The sequence below is a fragment of the Amphiprion ocellaris genome, chromosome 5 (genome assembly GCF_022539595.1).
Source record: "Amphiprion ocellaris isolate individual 3 ecotype Okinawa chromosome 5, ASM2253959v1, whole genome shotgun sequence".
Taxonomy (NCBI): domain Eukaryota; kingdom Metazoa; phylum Chordata; class Actinopteri; family Pomacentridae; genus Amphiprion; species Amphiprion ocellaris.
Genome location: NC_072770.1, coordinates 16,561,037 through 16,576,120, shown reverse-complemented (window position 1 = coordinate 16,576,120; position 15,084 = coordinate 16,561,037). Strand labels below are relative to the sequence as shown.

At 37.5% G+C, this 15,084-nt stretch overlaps 1 protein-coding gene across 15 annotated transcripts in view; it reads right to left on the bottom strand.

Moving 5' to 3' along the window:
• The window catches only part of itpr1b (inositol 1,4,5-trisphosphate receptor, type 1b), an 87,539-nt gene extending 72,961 nt beyond the window's left edge, over window positions 1–14,578 (bottom strand). For 8 of the 15 annotated variants that reach the window (XM_035948898.2, XM_035948897.2, XM_035948902.2 and 5 more), the window contains exons 1-3: window positions 14,390–14,578; window positions 13,079–13,192; window positions 8,485–8,555 (exon numbers count right to left, since the gene is read on the bottom strand). In XM_035948898.2, the coding sequence (XP_035804791.1) occupies window positions 8,485–8,555; window positions 13,079–13,170 (163 nt within the window). In that variant the 5' untranslated portion in view covers window positions 13,171–13,192; window positions 14,390–14,578. The remainder of the gene's footprint in view (window positions 1–8,484; window positions 8,556–13,078; window positions 13,193–14,389) is intronic. The other 7 variants (XM_023271927.3, XM_023271928.3, XM_023271930.3 and 4 more) reach the window with 1 other exon arrangement.
• Window positions 14,579–15,084: the final 506 nt, after the last annotated feature.

Sequence of the window (15,084 nt, the reverse complement as noted above, 5' to 3'; positions counted from 1 at the left end):
GGCTTCAGACTTGCCACAGGAGTTACCAGTGGAAATGAGTTTCGTTGACAGCTAAGACAGTGTAAAGGACATTGTATGATGTCAACCTTGTTGTAGGGTATTCAAGGAAAAAAAACAAACTTTTCTTTACTCATTGGCAATAAAATGCAAGAAGAGACTTTGCTAAACAACATGAAAAGACACCCGGCGACTATTAGGAGCACATTCTTTGATCAGTTGAGAACAAGATAAATTCAGCTTAGATGGAAAAAGTCTGCCCACGGTGAATGCAAATCCCAGCAGTGAAGTACAGAGGTGGGAGTGTGATAATATGGGGCTGAATAAGATGAAAAATGTGTTTGGGGAGATGACATTTATAGATGTCACCATGAATGTTTGTGGATATACCAAAACACTGACTGGCAAGATGGTTCCCAGTCTGCAGAAGCTGAGCAGATAAGGAACCTTCCAGCATGATAACGATCCAAAGCACACAAGAGTTCTGTCAGAAAAATGTTGCCTGAGTTGAATCCAACAGAACATCTTCAGAATATTTTAAAAAGACAGGTAACAACACAACCTGTTGAGCAAAGAACAGATGAACATAATGGTCTCTAAACGATGGCAAAACATCTTTCCAGAAATTTCGAAAGTTGTGCATCCTCCATGTAGGTGAGGATTAAATCCGGCATCAACATAATGGTGGAAATGTACCGAAAAACTAAAAAAACAGAAAGTACTCCTATAATAGTATCTTTAACACATAAATAAACTCAACTACAATAATAGTTGAGACAAACATGAAACTCAATGGTTATGTTGTGACTTTAAAACAAAGATAATGAATGTTACGGGATTAGATCAGGTATTGAAACATAGAAACAAATACACTCCATCCTCTATAGTATAGTAACTGTACTTTATATGTTAGCTGGAACAGAGGACCTGAGGAACTATAACAGTGATGATTACAAAAAACAATAAAGAGAAAAAGTAAGTCCCTGCCGCTGTTGGAAATATGGGGCACGGAAGATGGAGGACAGGCAGAGAGGAGGTCAAGGACCAATAAAGAAAATGGGGCACTGGGAAAACATCTGTCTGACAGGGATGAGCAATTAGGGTTATGGAAAAAAAAGAATAAACTGGGGGAAATTCCATGGGAAGAGAGGCATTTGGCAGAGGATAAGGTTGTTAGGTAATGGGAGAATCATGTAGGTTAATTGATGTATTTGTTAAGTGATGTTTTCCGCAGCAAATACAATTTAAAAAAGTAAAATAAAAACAAAATACGTGATGTAAAACATGAACACAAGATACAAAATACAACCCAATCTTTTAACCTCAAACTCTGTAGTCATTACAGCACATCTATCATACATTTAACTAATTGATTGTGAAGTAGGTTGTTTTGGGACTGATTGGAATCACTTCCATTTAATACAGTATGGACTGCACTATGCAGTGTCCTGTAATTTATTGTAGTGTACAAATTCTGAACAGTCTATAAGTGTTTGGACACTTCACATTTTCTGTTTATCTGGATTTCTGCTTTAATGCATTTCACTGGAAATCAAATAATGCAGTTCAAGTAGGTTTGTGTCAGTATTGAAAGAACTGTGTGGGAGATATTCCTTTTAACATCTGTTAATCTCTTTATATGGGTAACTGTACACATACTTAAGATCTGGTCTATATATAGTGACTTGAAAGATGTCCAACAGTTCCATATTATGTTGCATTTTAGAGAATTACTGTTGAGAGTGAGCCAGCACTGGAGTTATTTCAACACAGCCAGGGTTTGTAAATCTAACGGCCAAGGCCCACCTGTCCTGTAAATTCTGACTCACACTGGACACCTAGCTGAAATGAAGGCTGAACATTTTGTTGAGTTATCATTACAGGAAAATTGCAGCCGGATCAAATACCAGATTGACTCAATGCACTGATCCATCATCGAGGATTATTATTGTGTTAACACAGTTTCAGGGCTTTGTAACACCTAAATGGGCAAATGAAATCGCCCATCTTGGCAAAGATTCACTCCTATGAGAAAGATCTCATCCTCGTAAAAAAGATGTCATCACACAAATAATAATATTATAATATAAAATGACCTAATTGTGGAACATGATCTTTATGTTTTTCAATTTTGCTTTAACCAACATGTGCCTAGAAAGACAATGTAAAAGTTTGTAGATTCTTTCTTTACAGTGAACTGAGCCAGTGGTCTTCTCAGATTCACAAAAGGTACTGAGGCTTTTAGCATCATTGAACTATTACTTCAGCGTAATACTTCCTAATGCGGTATAATAACTAATATACACACACACTGAACAGCTAAAACATTAAAACCACTGACAGGGGACATCAGTGATAGAGGTCATCTCATAACAATGACATGCTCAGCTGGGTATTCTTGAGGGCTGGCATTCACCCACCCAGACATTGTTGTGGATCAAGCAAAGACAGAATAGAATTCCCTCAGCAGGACGATGCACAATGTCAATGCTGCAAAAAGTGCTCCACAGCAGCTTGAGAAACATGACAAACAGCTGCTTCCAAAACAACACCTTCAAGAACTGACTGTTTACTTGCTGCTACGCTTTGACAAGTGCAACTGAAAATGAGATAATCAATGTTATTTGCCTCACTTCTAAGTTGTTTTATTTGTTGTGGCTGATCAATGTAACTTAACAACTGTTCCACCATAAATGTTTATACCCGCCTTTAGTGGTATGTAGTTATGGTAGTGGTTTGGTTATATGTGTCTGATTTTGGAGCATCTGTCTCTTATAATTTCTGCTATTACCGTAATAAAATGGAGATGAATAGAATTTTGTTCGAAGTACTAACAGCACTGAAAAATTGTGTTTTGCTTGGAACAAATTGTTTTTCCAACTAATTCATAACAACTCAAAGTCCTCGTCTTGTATTTTTTAAAAAAAAAAAAAACTAAATCATTCTTTCAACATTGCTTGTTAACCATTTCAAGTTGAGAAAAATATATTAGGTTTCCTATGCAAAACAAGCATAGCACTCAACACTTATGCAGCAAAATACAACAAATGCACAGTTTTATACACAGACATCACATAGCATTTAAGCAGCTGAATGTGAGTAAACTAGGCCTATGTGTTATCTCACGAAAAAATGAAGGAATCTCTCAGTCTGTGCGTCTGTCTGTTCTTGGCTTTCTCAAACAACATTAAGCTGATCTACTTTAAACCTGGCAGGCATGTTTCTGGGACCAGAAGAAAAACACTTGAGTTCATTTTGAAGAGCAGTGGTCATTTCTATGTCTTTTTGGGCCCTCAGTTGGCCTTTGGCTGCCTGTGGGTGGAGCCTAACAAACGCTGTTGACAGGCAAATTGATAGGCAAATGTCTGAATGCACTGTGTGAGCTAATGTGGATACTGTGTTCTTAAATAAAAGTGTTTTATAAAATATTAGCAAAGTGCCATTTGCAGTTGTGAATACTGTGCATTGTCACACAATAAGAGCTGCCATAGCTTGATACCACTGGCACATTTAGTCAGCGTACTTTAGTCTGTTTTTACTGCACTGTACAGTGTTGGACCACATATTTGAATATGATTTGACTGGCTCAGTTAGAAGTGAGTAAGTGAGGTAATTTCATCCTCAGCTGGAAATGCAGGGCCTTGTCTAAATCTATAGAACACTGCTACCTATCTGCTGTTCAACTAATCTGTAGAATTTTCCTGGTACAGGAGAGCCACACATAACCCTCTGAATGTACAGGACTCCTAAGCAGCACCAACACAGAAAGTCATCAAACAGAATATAAAAATACAAACAGAATATAGATTGTTGGTTAATAATGCAAATTCACAAGTAGCCATAGGGGGAATTTTATATGGAGACAATCCATTCCTAAAACAATAGTCCTTACTACAGTCTACAGGTCTAAAATGTATTTAAAAATATCTTAGTTACACTTAATAGGACTTAATTCATTAACTTGCTGAAATATTGAATGTGACTGGATGACATGTTCTAGTGTGGTTGTGTAAAAACCATAAGTATAGTATCCCTGAGAGGAAATTTACTCTTTTCCATTAACACTATGGCTGCTGCGATTTCAGCGGATGGTCTCCACTAAGTTTTACACCTTTCTAATAAACCTTAAATGACAAACCTATGAAGTAGTATGCACTAGTGACTCAGTTACTTCAAACACAAAGACAGGTCTCTTTTTCTTCCAATTTTACTGACCCTACATAGTTCCGCAGTGCTATTCCTTCAATCGGTTCTTGGATTTGCTGGTTTAGTAAAAACAGGTTACTTTATGGATTTGTATACAACACTGTATAATTTTTGAAAATAATTTTGTTCAGATTTTTACAGCCATGCGTTGATCAAGCTCCAAATAGTGCACAGTGTACTATTCAAACATCAGCATTGTTTTTGGGTCTGGTGCAGGGGTTGGTATTGTCTCAGTTATAATCTGACTTTCAATGAACAGCCACATTCTGCACATTGGAACCAACAGGTAATGTAACTGCAATCACATATATAAACACACTGGCATACTGTCTAGTAAACAGCAATACTGGATACAAAACACTCAATACAATAACTGTGCATTAACAATCTTTTTTTTTTTCCCAGATATAGACACAGAGACAGCAGAGATATCAGTAACACCTGCGACATGTAATGGAATTCAGCGCAATAACTGAAAAATAACAAAGCTTCTACAAATGCTCAGCTAATGTTCAGACTTATACAAATTACTTGAGTATTGACTCATTTCTGTGGGATATTCTAAAGCTGTACATTGTGGTCGTGCAGTATTAAACCACAACAGAATGGAAAGTGAAATATAAACACCTTATAATTTGCAGCAATTAAATAAAAGTGCAACAAAATACACAATACAGCCTGCAAATTCAATACCTTCAGTGTCAAAAACAGTTAAAACCTGTATTGTTTATTAAGTCTTTGCTTTGACCATAAGTTACAAGAGGAATTACTCATTAGGAATTACTTTCTGAATGCAGTAATACAGTCCCAGCTCAGAGTCACATGCAACCTCTGTCAAGATGTCGGGAAAAGGCACTGCTTGGATATACAGGGTCATGAGCCAAAACAGTTGAGAAATAGTGCCTCAAAGGAAATTTCAAGCAGCTGACATCCAAACACTGTTTGTAAACAAGGACATCATTCATTAAGATACACTTTCATGGCCAGCTCTTACATTACCAGGTCACCAAGTGCCAAGAATTCACTCCTTCAAATTCAAATCGGCCAGAATATAACATGATACACAAATATCATGGAGTATCACTGTATAAATGCTCAGATAGACTGAAGCCAAATCAACAATAGAACAACACTTGGACTTCACAAAAGGAAAACATATTGTATTTTTAGATGCATTGCTGCTAGCTAATCTCTGCACATGTTCATGCTGTCAGGTTATTAGAAGTTAAGATGTAATGGCAGGAAGATGGGCTTTGTGTTTAACTCAGCCTGGCATTGTGCCTAAAAGAAATTATTCATTCTGAATCAGGATCAGAACAACTTTATTAATCCTCGAAGAACATCTAACAGCATCACATGTGCTAAACACAAATCTATCACATAAATCCACATAGTAACAGTAACCCAATCAGTTGGATTGGGTTCCACCTATTCTGTATCCATATAAATCATTCCACATATACAAATAATGTAAAGCAACTACAGAGGACAAGAAACATAGCTAAGAACATCAGAATAAAATCCTAGAGTAAGGGCAAGATAATTAAATAGGGAAAAACTATAATACAGAGATAGTACAGTGTGGTACTACCACCAGAAAACAGTCGATCATCAGTCAATCAATCAATCAATCAATCAATCAATCAATCAATCAATCAATCAATCAATCAATCAATCAATCAATCAATCAATCAGTGACACATGGTTTCATGTGGTCATCCACTCTTCTTGTGTCAAACTGCATCTCCTCTGTCTTTTTTAACATTAACACCAAGCTACAAATGTTTGCATTTCTGAATAATACTCTGAAATACAGACTACAAGAGTACATGTTAAAAATATGAGCCCAATGTTTGGGAAACTGTTAACTCTGAGTATTAAATAAATATTCTGCCATTTCTTGCTCCCTGGTACTGAGTTGAGCAACTGGACGGATATATATATAACATACATGACCGGCCTCAACATTAAAAACACTGACAGGTAAAGTGAATAAGATTGATTTTCTCATTAAATAAAACCTGTCACTCAGTTGGATATATTAGGCAGCAAGTGAAAAGTCACTTCTTGATGTTCTGGAACAACAAATAATTGGCAGCATAAGGAAGTGAGTGACTTTGATAAGGACCAAGCTGTGATGATAGATGATTGGGTCAGAGCATCTCCAGAACAGCAGGTCCTGAAGGATGTTTCCAGTATGCAGTGATTGGTACCAGGGATAGATCATCTGCCTGGCTGACTATATGTGTTCTATTTTACATATTCAGTTATATTCACCCTGATTAATGAAGAAGCCTAGTTATGAATGGCAGGTTCTCTACTATCACATGCTGTTAAAACATTACATTTAATGTATATCGGTTCCAAATATCGGCTATCGGCCTTTCTTGATTATGTACATTCAGCATCAGTAATGGTCTTTAAAAAAAAAACCAACAAAAAAAAAATAGATTCATCCGTAGTGTGGTCCCATTTCACAGAAGCACTACTGCAGTGCAAATTACTGAAAACCTTAATTCTGAATGTGACAGAGATGTAAGAACACACAATGCACAGCAGCTTGTTGCATATAGCCACTGGGTGCATGTGCATAATTTACTGAGGGAAAAGATGTTAGCCGGATGCACTATGGGAAGAAGGCAAGCTGGCAGACCCATATTCATGCTCTGGGCAAAGTTCTGTTGAATAATTCTGGGTTCTCACCTTGCAGTTTATAGAACTTAAAGTAGCTGCTGCTTAGGTGTTGGCGCCTGATATCACAGGACACCTGCACTGATCTGATGGAGTGAATGCCAAGATGTGTGTGTGTGCTATACTCCTCCTGGTCACTGTCAGTCCAAGATGACATGATGGCATCAGCTGTGACTTGACAGGAACATGTCAGATACGGCTCTGCGAGGCCAATTCAATCAGTTTGCAGGGAACACTATTCTAAGTAAATGGAAATTACTTTGGCAACTCAAGACCTGATTTAGAAGCCTGCCAAAACATCTAGAAGTGTTTTCAACTGCATAAAAGAAGCAACCAATTTGAAAACACACTTAGCGGGTGAATTAGCGACACGACTTGTCCCCTAGTAAGATGTCCACTTCTGTAGTGACGGATGAGAGGGTCAGAATACGCAATAAAAACTGCACAAATTTATGGATGCATTAGTGTCAAACAGGGTTGGTTGTGCAATGGTGTGCCATGTTTTATTACTCCATTTCTTATGCAGAGAACATATTGGAATTCACTCTCAGGCAGTGCTACAAACAAGGCGCTGGTGGCAACCCTCACTCCTTTTTCACAAAGGTTTTTCAACAAGCTACTATACCAGCACGGCCATTAACATCTTAGCATCGTTTCATTTCACTTATTTTTAGCCATTTGTGCCTTTATTAGATGGACAGTGGAGACAGACAGGGAACACAGGACAGAGAGGAGGGAAAGCTGGCTTCGAATCAAACTGGAGGCTCACTGCTTAGGATATTTGGACTCCTATGGTATGTGGCCTCTTCACTTTGCTACCAGGGCATCCCAAAACAGATCAAAACCTCATTTTAATCCAGTATCCTAAAGCGCTTCCAAATTGTACTGCAGTGCATCATCTTTTGGTTGAAGTGGAAGGTCACAGAATTAATGAGTAGTTTAAAATCTGTGAGTACTATTTAGCCAGCATGGAGCAATATTACCGCAGAGCATTTTGAATACCGTGTTAATAAAAAAGGCCTCAAAGAATTCAAGCTATTCTGAACACAAAAGGGGCTCTTACACAGCAGAGCCACTCACTCTGTCTTTTAAATTGCTTTTTAGTAAAGATCTAACAGCATGAGAAACCAATATGAAGCAAAAACTTAAATAAATATAAACAAATACACTTCTTCATCAGGATCATCTGACCAACCCTCGTTAATCACAAATCACCCAGATATGTTTATCCAAATTAAAAACAATGAACAAAACTATGCACAACCCACAAATGCTTATTGACAAGGCAGCCACAATGCTGTGTTTATTATGTCTTCTTGTGTAGTCATGGTTTAGAAGATCATATTAAACCCTGACGTAGAACAGGTTGGTATTAGACTACTTAAAAATAAAAAAAATAATGATGATGATCTAGGTCTGTTCCATGTGTTAACATTGAATTTTTCAAACTTTATCAAAACAGTACTGAGATTAAACTTCTTTCTTTCAGTACTATATTGAATGCAATAGGCAGCAATGATTACAACTGGCAGCAATACTGGCTTAAGACACCAGTTATCAAAGGAAAAGTGAGGGGTTTTCATGCCTTACCTCTGAATTTCTTGGGTGGGTTGTTGAGGTCACCAGTGTCTGGTTGTACCACACAGCGATCGTCCACAAGCCTGTGAACAGTCATCAATTTATTGAATCAATCACTCAAGTATATTTGAAACTAAACTACCATATAGGATTTAAAAGCTTTTATTTGCTATCCATAAATCTGCAAAGTGAAAGTGGTGGCATAATAAAATTCAAATAGCAATGAGAATGTAAGCTACATAAACTAGAACGCAATCTGGATTTTTTTTTGTCAATTCATGCAGCTTGTGTATTAAATCTGCAATTTCTTATTTTTCTTAAAATGTCAGTCAGGTTTAGGGTTTCTACCATCATTATATTTCTATAGTGAAATTGTTCACAATAGTGCATTTAGTTACAGAAAGATAAACCATTTTCCTGGGCAGAGTTAGTGTAATAAACAGAAAATTAAATATAATTAATCAATCAAATATGTTTACCAATGTGGAATGTGTGTACGTGAACCACATAAATGCTGTAGTTTTTCTACCTCCCAATTTCCATAACGAAAGATGTAATAGTTGAAGCAGCGATGACATCAGAGTTATAAAATTTTGTCCAAGTATTTTAAAGTTAAAGTTAGTTTATTTATATAGCACATTTCAATTTTAGCATCTGACAAGCCTCCAGATTCTACAGGTCTTTTATTCAAACTGGAATTACTGGATCCAATTTCATTGTCTCTCCAGCACATAAAACCCCCACAATGCAAACCCCCTACACTGTTTTAACGCAACGCTTTTGAATTCAGACAGCCTTCCCTTCCTTAACAGCATTTGTAACCTGTGACTTTGCGGCTGTGTTTTCATGCATTTGTTCATTTTCTTGTTTTTTGGGGTTTTTTTAACGTGAAAGTCACCTGTCATTGAGAGGTAAAGGTTTTAATGATATTTAAAGGATCTTTAGATCGAGGCTTGAAATCTGGTGACCATACACCATTAGAATAAGCACAAAACCTGGTTTAAACATGATGTTAGTGTATAAATGACAGATGTTAAAATGAAATCGAAGACTAAAGACTAAATCTAATTGGCTCAGTTCTCAAAATGACCTGGATAAAATAAAGTAAATTTGACAGCAAAAACATTGACCAAAAGTGTAATTTTCCAAGCTAAGAGTTGACTTAAATTCAACAACAGTGATGTTAACATATGATAATACAAACTGATTTAATCTCACATGATATGCCCATTCCTAACACACACTTTATTGTATTTAAAACAAACACTGGAGAAGCAGGAAACTGCTTGAATTTCTACATCAAAGAAGAATTCAGTAGTGACTCTCTAAAATCTGAGTTCAAAGCACTCCAATAGCTTCAGACAGTCTAAACTTCTATAATTCAAAAAATGTGAACAACCACACTGAAGAAAAAAAAACTTTCTCAAGTTGAATTTAAATAAAGCAATGGCAAATTGACCCAATTCATTCAACATACTTTATTTTAGCACCATTATTGAAAATACATTCATAAAACATTTTTGAAACTCAAAAGCGCTGTAAATTCAAGGAATTCAGAGGAACCCCTGGGAACACTGTGAGGTAGTAGATCAGCACAAATAAAACACTTCTGTATGATGCTATAGCTGGTCCAGTCAGTTCAATCTTTTTATAGCTCATGCAGCATACACTGCACCGCAGGAGCACTGTAATAATGAAGGAAGAAGTCACATGGTTGTGAGAATTTTTTCTGTAGGAAGGAAGAGCTATAGCTTCCATCACACTGATGCACTGATGGGCCAAGGTCCAAAAGGAACGGGAGTTTCAAGAGTCATTGTTATCCAAGGTCAAGAAGAAACTTGCTCTTGCATTCAGGGACAGAAAACCACGGCTGCATTCAGACATTGGTTGCCAGCTGCTCTGTGCCAGCGGTGGTCCAGGTGCTTCCAACTGTCACTTAGGGGTCATTCAGGATGCTGACAGCAAAAGCAACACCTAATACAACGATGCTATTTATAGGAACGTCCTCTAAGCTCTCCTCTTTACCAGGGAGTGTTCACAGCAGTCGTAGGGGTGGGAGGGGGTGATTACTAGGCATGACAACACAAGATGGGGAATTTGACAAATGAGCTCTGTCATGGTGGCAGTCTGTAAAGCTGCATACACCTTTGTATTCTGTGGTGTGTGATGTACAACACTAAACCGTGAAAGAGCTCAGTTTGAGAAAGCTGACAAGGAAGATGGTTCGGCACAGTCTCTGGTGAGTTGTAAATAGAGTGGTGACATGGCAAAAGGAGGGAGATTGCAGCACTTTAAAAGGAGAGGGAGGACAGGAAAATACCGATGCTGCACTCATTTTCACCTTGGGAGAAGAAAAATAAACTCCCTCGGGAAGAAAAAGAAGGGAAGCGGGGGGCAGAGAGAGAGGCTAAATCTGGAATACAGAACCTAAAATGCCAGATAAACTAGGAAAGGACATCCACACCAATGATCGCTGTCTGCTCTTCTTCTTTTAGCCCTCTGTTATTTCTGTGACTATCTATTGTATGCCAGGAATTGCTCACTTTCACATAATGAGATACACTTTTAACTCCTTGCCTACAATTAGGGAGGAGGAGAGATGTCAACTGCTTAAATAAACGGTGATTTGCATGCAGCCGGAAGAGACAGAGTAAGTCAAGGTGCGCAACATCAAGGAAATAAAAGGAAAGAGGCAGCTACAGGATCCAGCACTTCTCAAGTAATAACATTTGGCAGACAGTGTTATTTAGATTCATTACGCTACTGTGTAACCAAAACAAAACAAAAAAAAACAAATCCCACTTCAGATTAAATGACCAGTGTGTAGAATTTAAGGAACTACTAGTTGAAATAGAGCATAGTAGTAATCAACATGATTCCATTGGTGTATTTATTCTGTTAGCTTAGAATAAGCTCTTCATATCTACAGAATCAGAATCAGAAATACTTTACTGATGCAGGAGGGGAAATTGCTTAAGAAAGGAACGTGTCCTCTTCCACTGAGCTCACCCCCTTCATCTCCACTCTCATCCCAAACAGTTAAGGCAGATGGCTGCTTGCCCTGAGCCTGGCTCTGTCAGAGTTTTTCTTTTCCTCCCTGTTAAAGGGCTTCTTTTTTTGTTTGTTCCTTCCCACTGTCACCAACAGCTTGCTCATACAGAATCCCAAGGTTTTCTGTTTAAAATTCACAAGGTCTTCACCTTACTATGTTATGTGCTATGAGGTGACATATGTTGTGAATTGGCGCTACATAAATAAAACTGAATTGAATCGAATTGAATTGCACTAATGCATTTCTGCGGTAGCCTAAAATGGATGAACTAAACCTTGGCTCTTACGAGGGACATTTTTGCATTGAGGTAAAAGCCACTGTACATTCCCCTGAACACTTGCTAGCAATCTGCAGCCTTATTGCTAAGTGCCACAACATCCTACGCTCATTTTTTTTTTTTCCAAATGAAACTAGACATTTGAAGGCAAACAATCTTCTTCAGTCAGGACTGAGGTGACCATAACTGCAACAGTACAGAAGTAGGTATCCATAAATTTAAAGTAAAGAAGCAAAACAAACAAACAAACAAACTGGCGGACAACATTGAACTATAGTTAAAAATTATGTTCCTACTTAAAAAACAGTCAGTCCTCGAAAAGTTGTTAAATGCGAAACTACAACACAGCAAATACAGTAAGCTCTGCCTACTACTGTACTGTTACTTACACTTAAGTGGCTGATGGTATCTAATAAGGGTCAGCTGATTATCGGCCTGGCCGATTATCAGATCTGACATTCAGCATTCTTATGATTATCTGTATTGTTTTACTTATTCTTTTTAAAGCAGCAGTGAGTAATGTCCTGCTGATAGCATTATGTGAAGTCACAGGTGACAGGCTATCAGCACTGAAGGATAAGTGTTGAAAAGAGAGTTTGTGTTTGTGCTGTTCTAAATTTTGACAAGATTTTAATTTTACTGATTTTATTCAGCATTATTAATATTTGATCTGGAAAAAAAAACATGTCAACCGCTTGTTACCACTATAACTAAACAATGAGATATTTGAAAGTCTAAAGGGAGTTCAGGTCCACATACCTTTTGGGGCAGGTGGGTTTTCAGTCTGATCAAAGATAGTCCGCAATCCTTCATTTTTCTCTCTAGTACAACTGTTATTTCTCTGCATACCTCAACTTATTTGGAAGCACCTAAAAACAACTTGTGTTTTTTCTAGAAATATTCTAAAAGATTCATGTGTTTCACTAAAATCACTTTATCACCAAAGAAATCTGAAGTGCTTATGTGGACAGTAACTGACACCAACCAAACATGGACATTAAATCCTTCCATTACATGAATCTATCCATCATGCGACCCCTTCAGCACAACCATCCCTTTGGCTCCAAACAACAACCGTGTAAATCATTACATGGTTCACTGTGTTTGTTTTGTAGCATGTACTCTGCTATAGTTGTGTGTTTTGCACACTGGGACAATGTTGTCTGAAGCTTCATCTATCCAGCAATCTCACCAGGAACGCTTCAAAATGAGGTAAGTGGAGAGTGGAGGTGGTGAGAGTCATGAAAACCCACATAAAAACCTAAAAGCAGACTTACCCTAAAGTGCTGATAAATCCGCTGGTGGAGCCCTCTGCATAAAGGGAACAAATGTCCCCAATATGGAGGAAACTGGACATTTTGTCCGACATGGTCTCTCAGGGTTTATGGCACCTGCAAAAGATTTACAATACAAGTTGTTTAAGCATCATTACATTTAGTAAAGCACAATCAAATCCTTGGATCATTATGAATTATTTACCAAGATGCTCTGAAATAACAAGCTGATTAACTGATCAACACAGAATTCAGCAATAGCACCGTGGAAATAAATTATGTTGCATCCGTCATTAATCAAGTAAAACTACTAAACATTTGGCGGGTGATTTGGCCAAACAGCAGTGGTTATAATCTCCAGATGAACCCTTGTGACTCTCGTAACATTGACTTTGCTACTGCTGCTCATTTGTGAGTTCAGACTAGCTGATTTTTTTTAGCCCATCCTCAGAGCACCACCTACTGTAAGATCGGTAACAATAGTCCAAAGTTAAAATTGTTTACATGACTGAGTAATAAAGCTAATCATTGCCCATTCTTCCTTTTTCAATTTATACTTTAGATTTAAAACACATACAGGATTAATCATAAGCTTTCCTGTATAACTAATTCAAGTCTGACACCTGATGAGGTGAAATGAAACCATGAGAAATACCTGAGATGAGAGAAAAATAAAGTTTCTGTGTACACTGTGCTATAGTTAGCTGGGTGAAACCAAGACATCTTAAATTTAGGTCACCAGTCTGTTTCCAGGTTGTAAGAATACCAGCCTGTGTGAAGGAAACACATTTAGAAAGGGTAAACTTGACTAATGTGTGTGTTTTTTTAGCTAGCAAGGAAGTTGTTTTAAAAAAAAGACACCTAAACTCAATTTCACTATTATTTTATAGTGGAATGTGATACAAATTCAGTGTGTGTAGCACCGTAGGATTAAACAATACTTTATATACAAAAAATAAATATAGGTACAACATGAAGCTAAAGGTTCAGATGAGCCTCTCTTCTCCACACAGATACAAACTTTCCATTTTATTGTGCAGCCTAATTTCAAACTGTCAGGTATTTTAATCGTCTAGTGGCGCTGTCTTCTGTGACATAAACACTGCAGCTTAATAAAACATGTCAAATATTTTCCATATTTTTCCGCTTTTGTTTTTTCTTCTTTTTTTTCTTTTTTTTTTTAACCGCACAAGCTGCAGCAAAACAACAGAAACAAATGAGCGCGTGGGCTACTTCCTTGACAGGGATGCTCAGTGACAAAACGAACAAAGCTCGAGCTGAAAAAAAAACTACACACAGACACAAGGACTTTACCTGGCAAGAATGGAAAGAAGGCGTCAAAAGACACGCAGAGAGAGAAAGAAACGCGTGAAGAAGTGGGTCAGCACAGGATAATTTCCACAGCGCTATCCTCGGTTAAGTCCATGGCAGTGAAACTCCAGGTAAGAGCAGCCTGAGCGACGTTATCTCTGACAGCTGAATGCGTCCTCGGCAACAATCCTCTTCTTACCTCCTCCACATGTCACCGCGGGAACGCCCATTTCGTTACTATTTATACTGCAGCAAAGCTCTCTGGGTAATGTAGTCCTTTCGGCATTGGATTCAAGATTTAAGAGTTGTTGTTTGCCAACATGCTCACACAGTTTTGAAATGAAACGTAAAGTTACTGTTCCTAAATGCCGTGCATAAGACAGTATAAACTAAGATTCTTTAACCCTTAGAGGCACAAGTGATTGGACCCCACACTCTTCCATAAGTGGGTCAAAAATGACTCCTATAAGAATCAATGAGTTTTTACGCTATTTTTGTCATTTTGCTTAAGAATAATAATTTATATTCTTGTTTATATTATATTTTTGTCCCTAGAAGTTTGTGCACTGCATCACCTCTTGTACGATATTATCAGTGATAAAGAGCTTGGGGTAGTAATACAAATATTACAATTTCTTTGAAAGTATAAAAGGTAACTTGGAAATTTAAATGGAATGATATTGAAAACATGTTTTTTT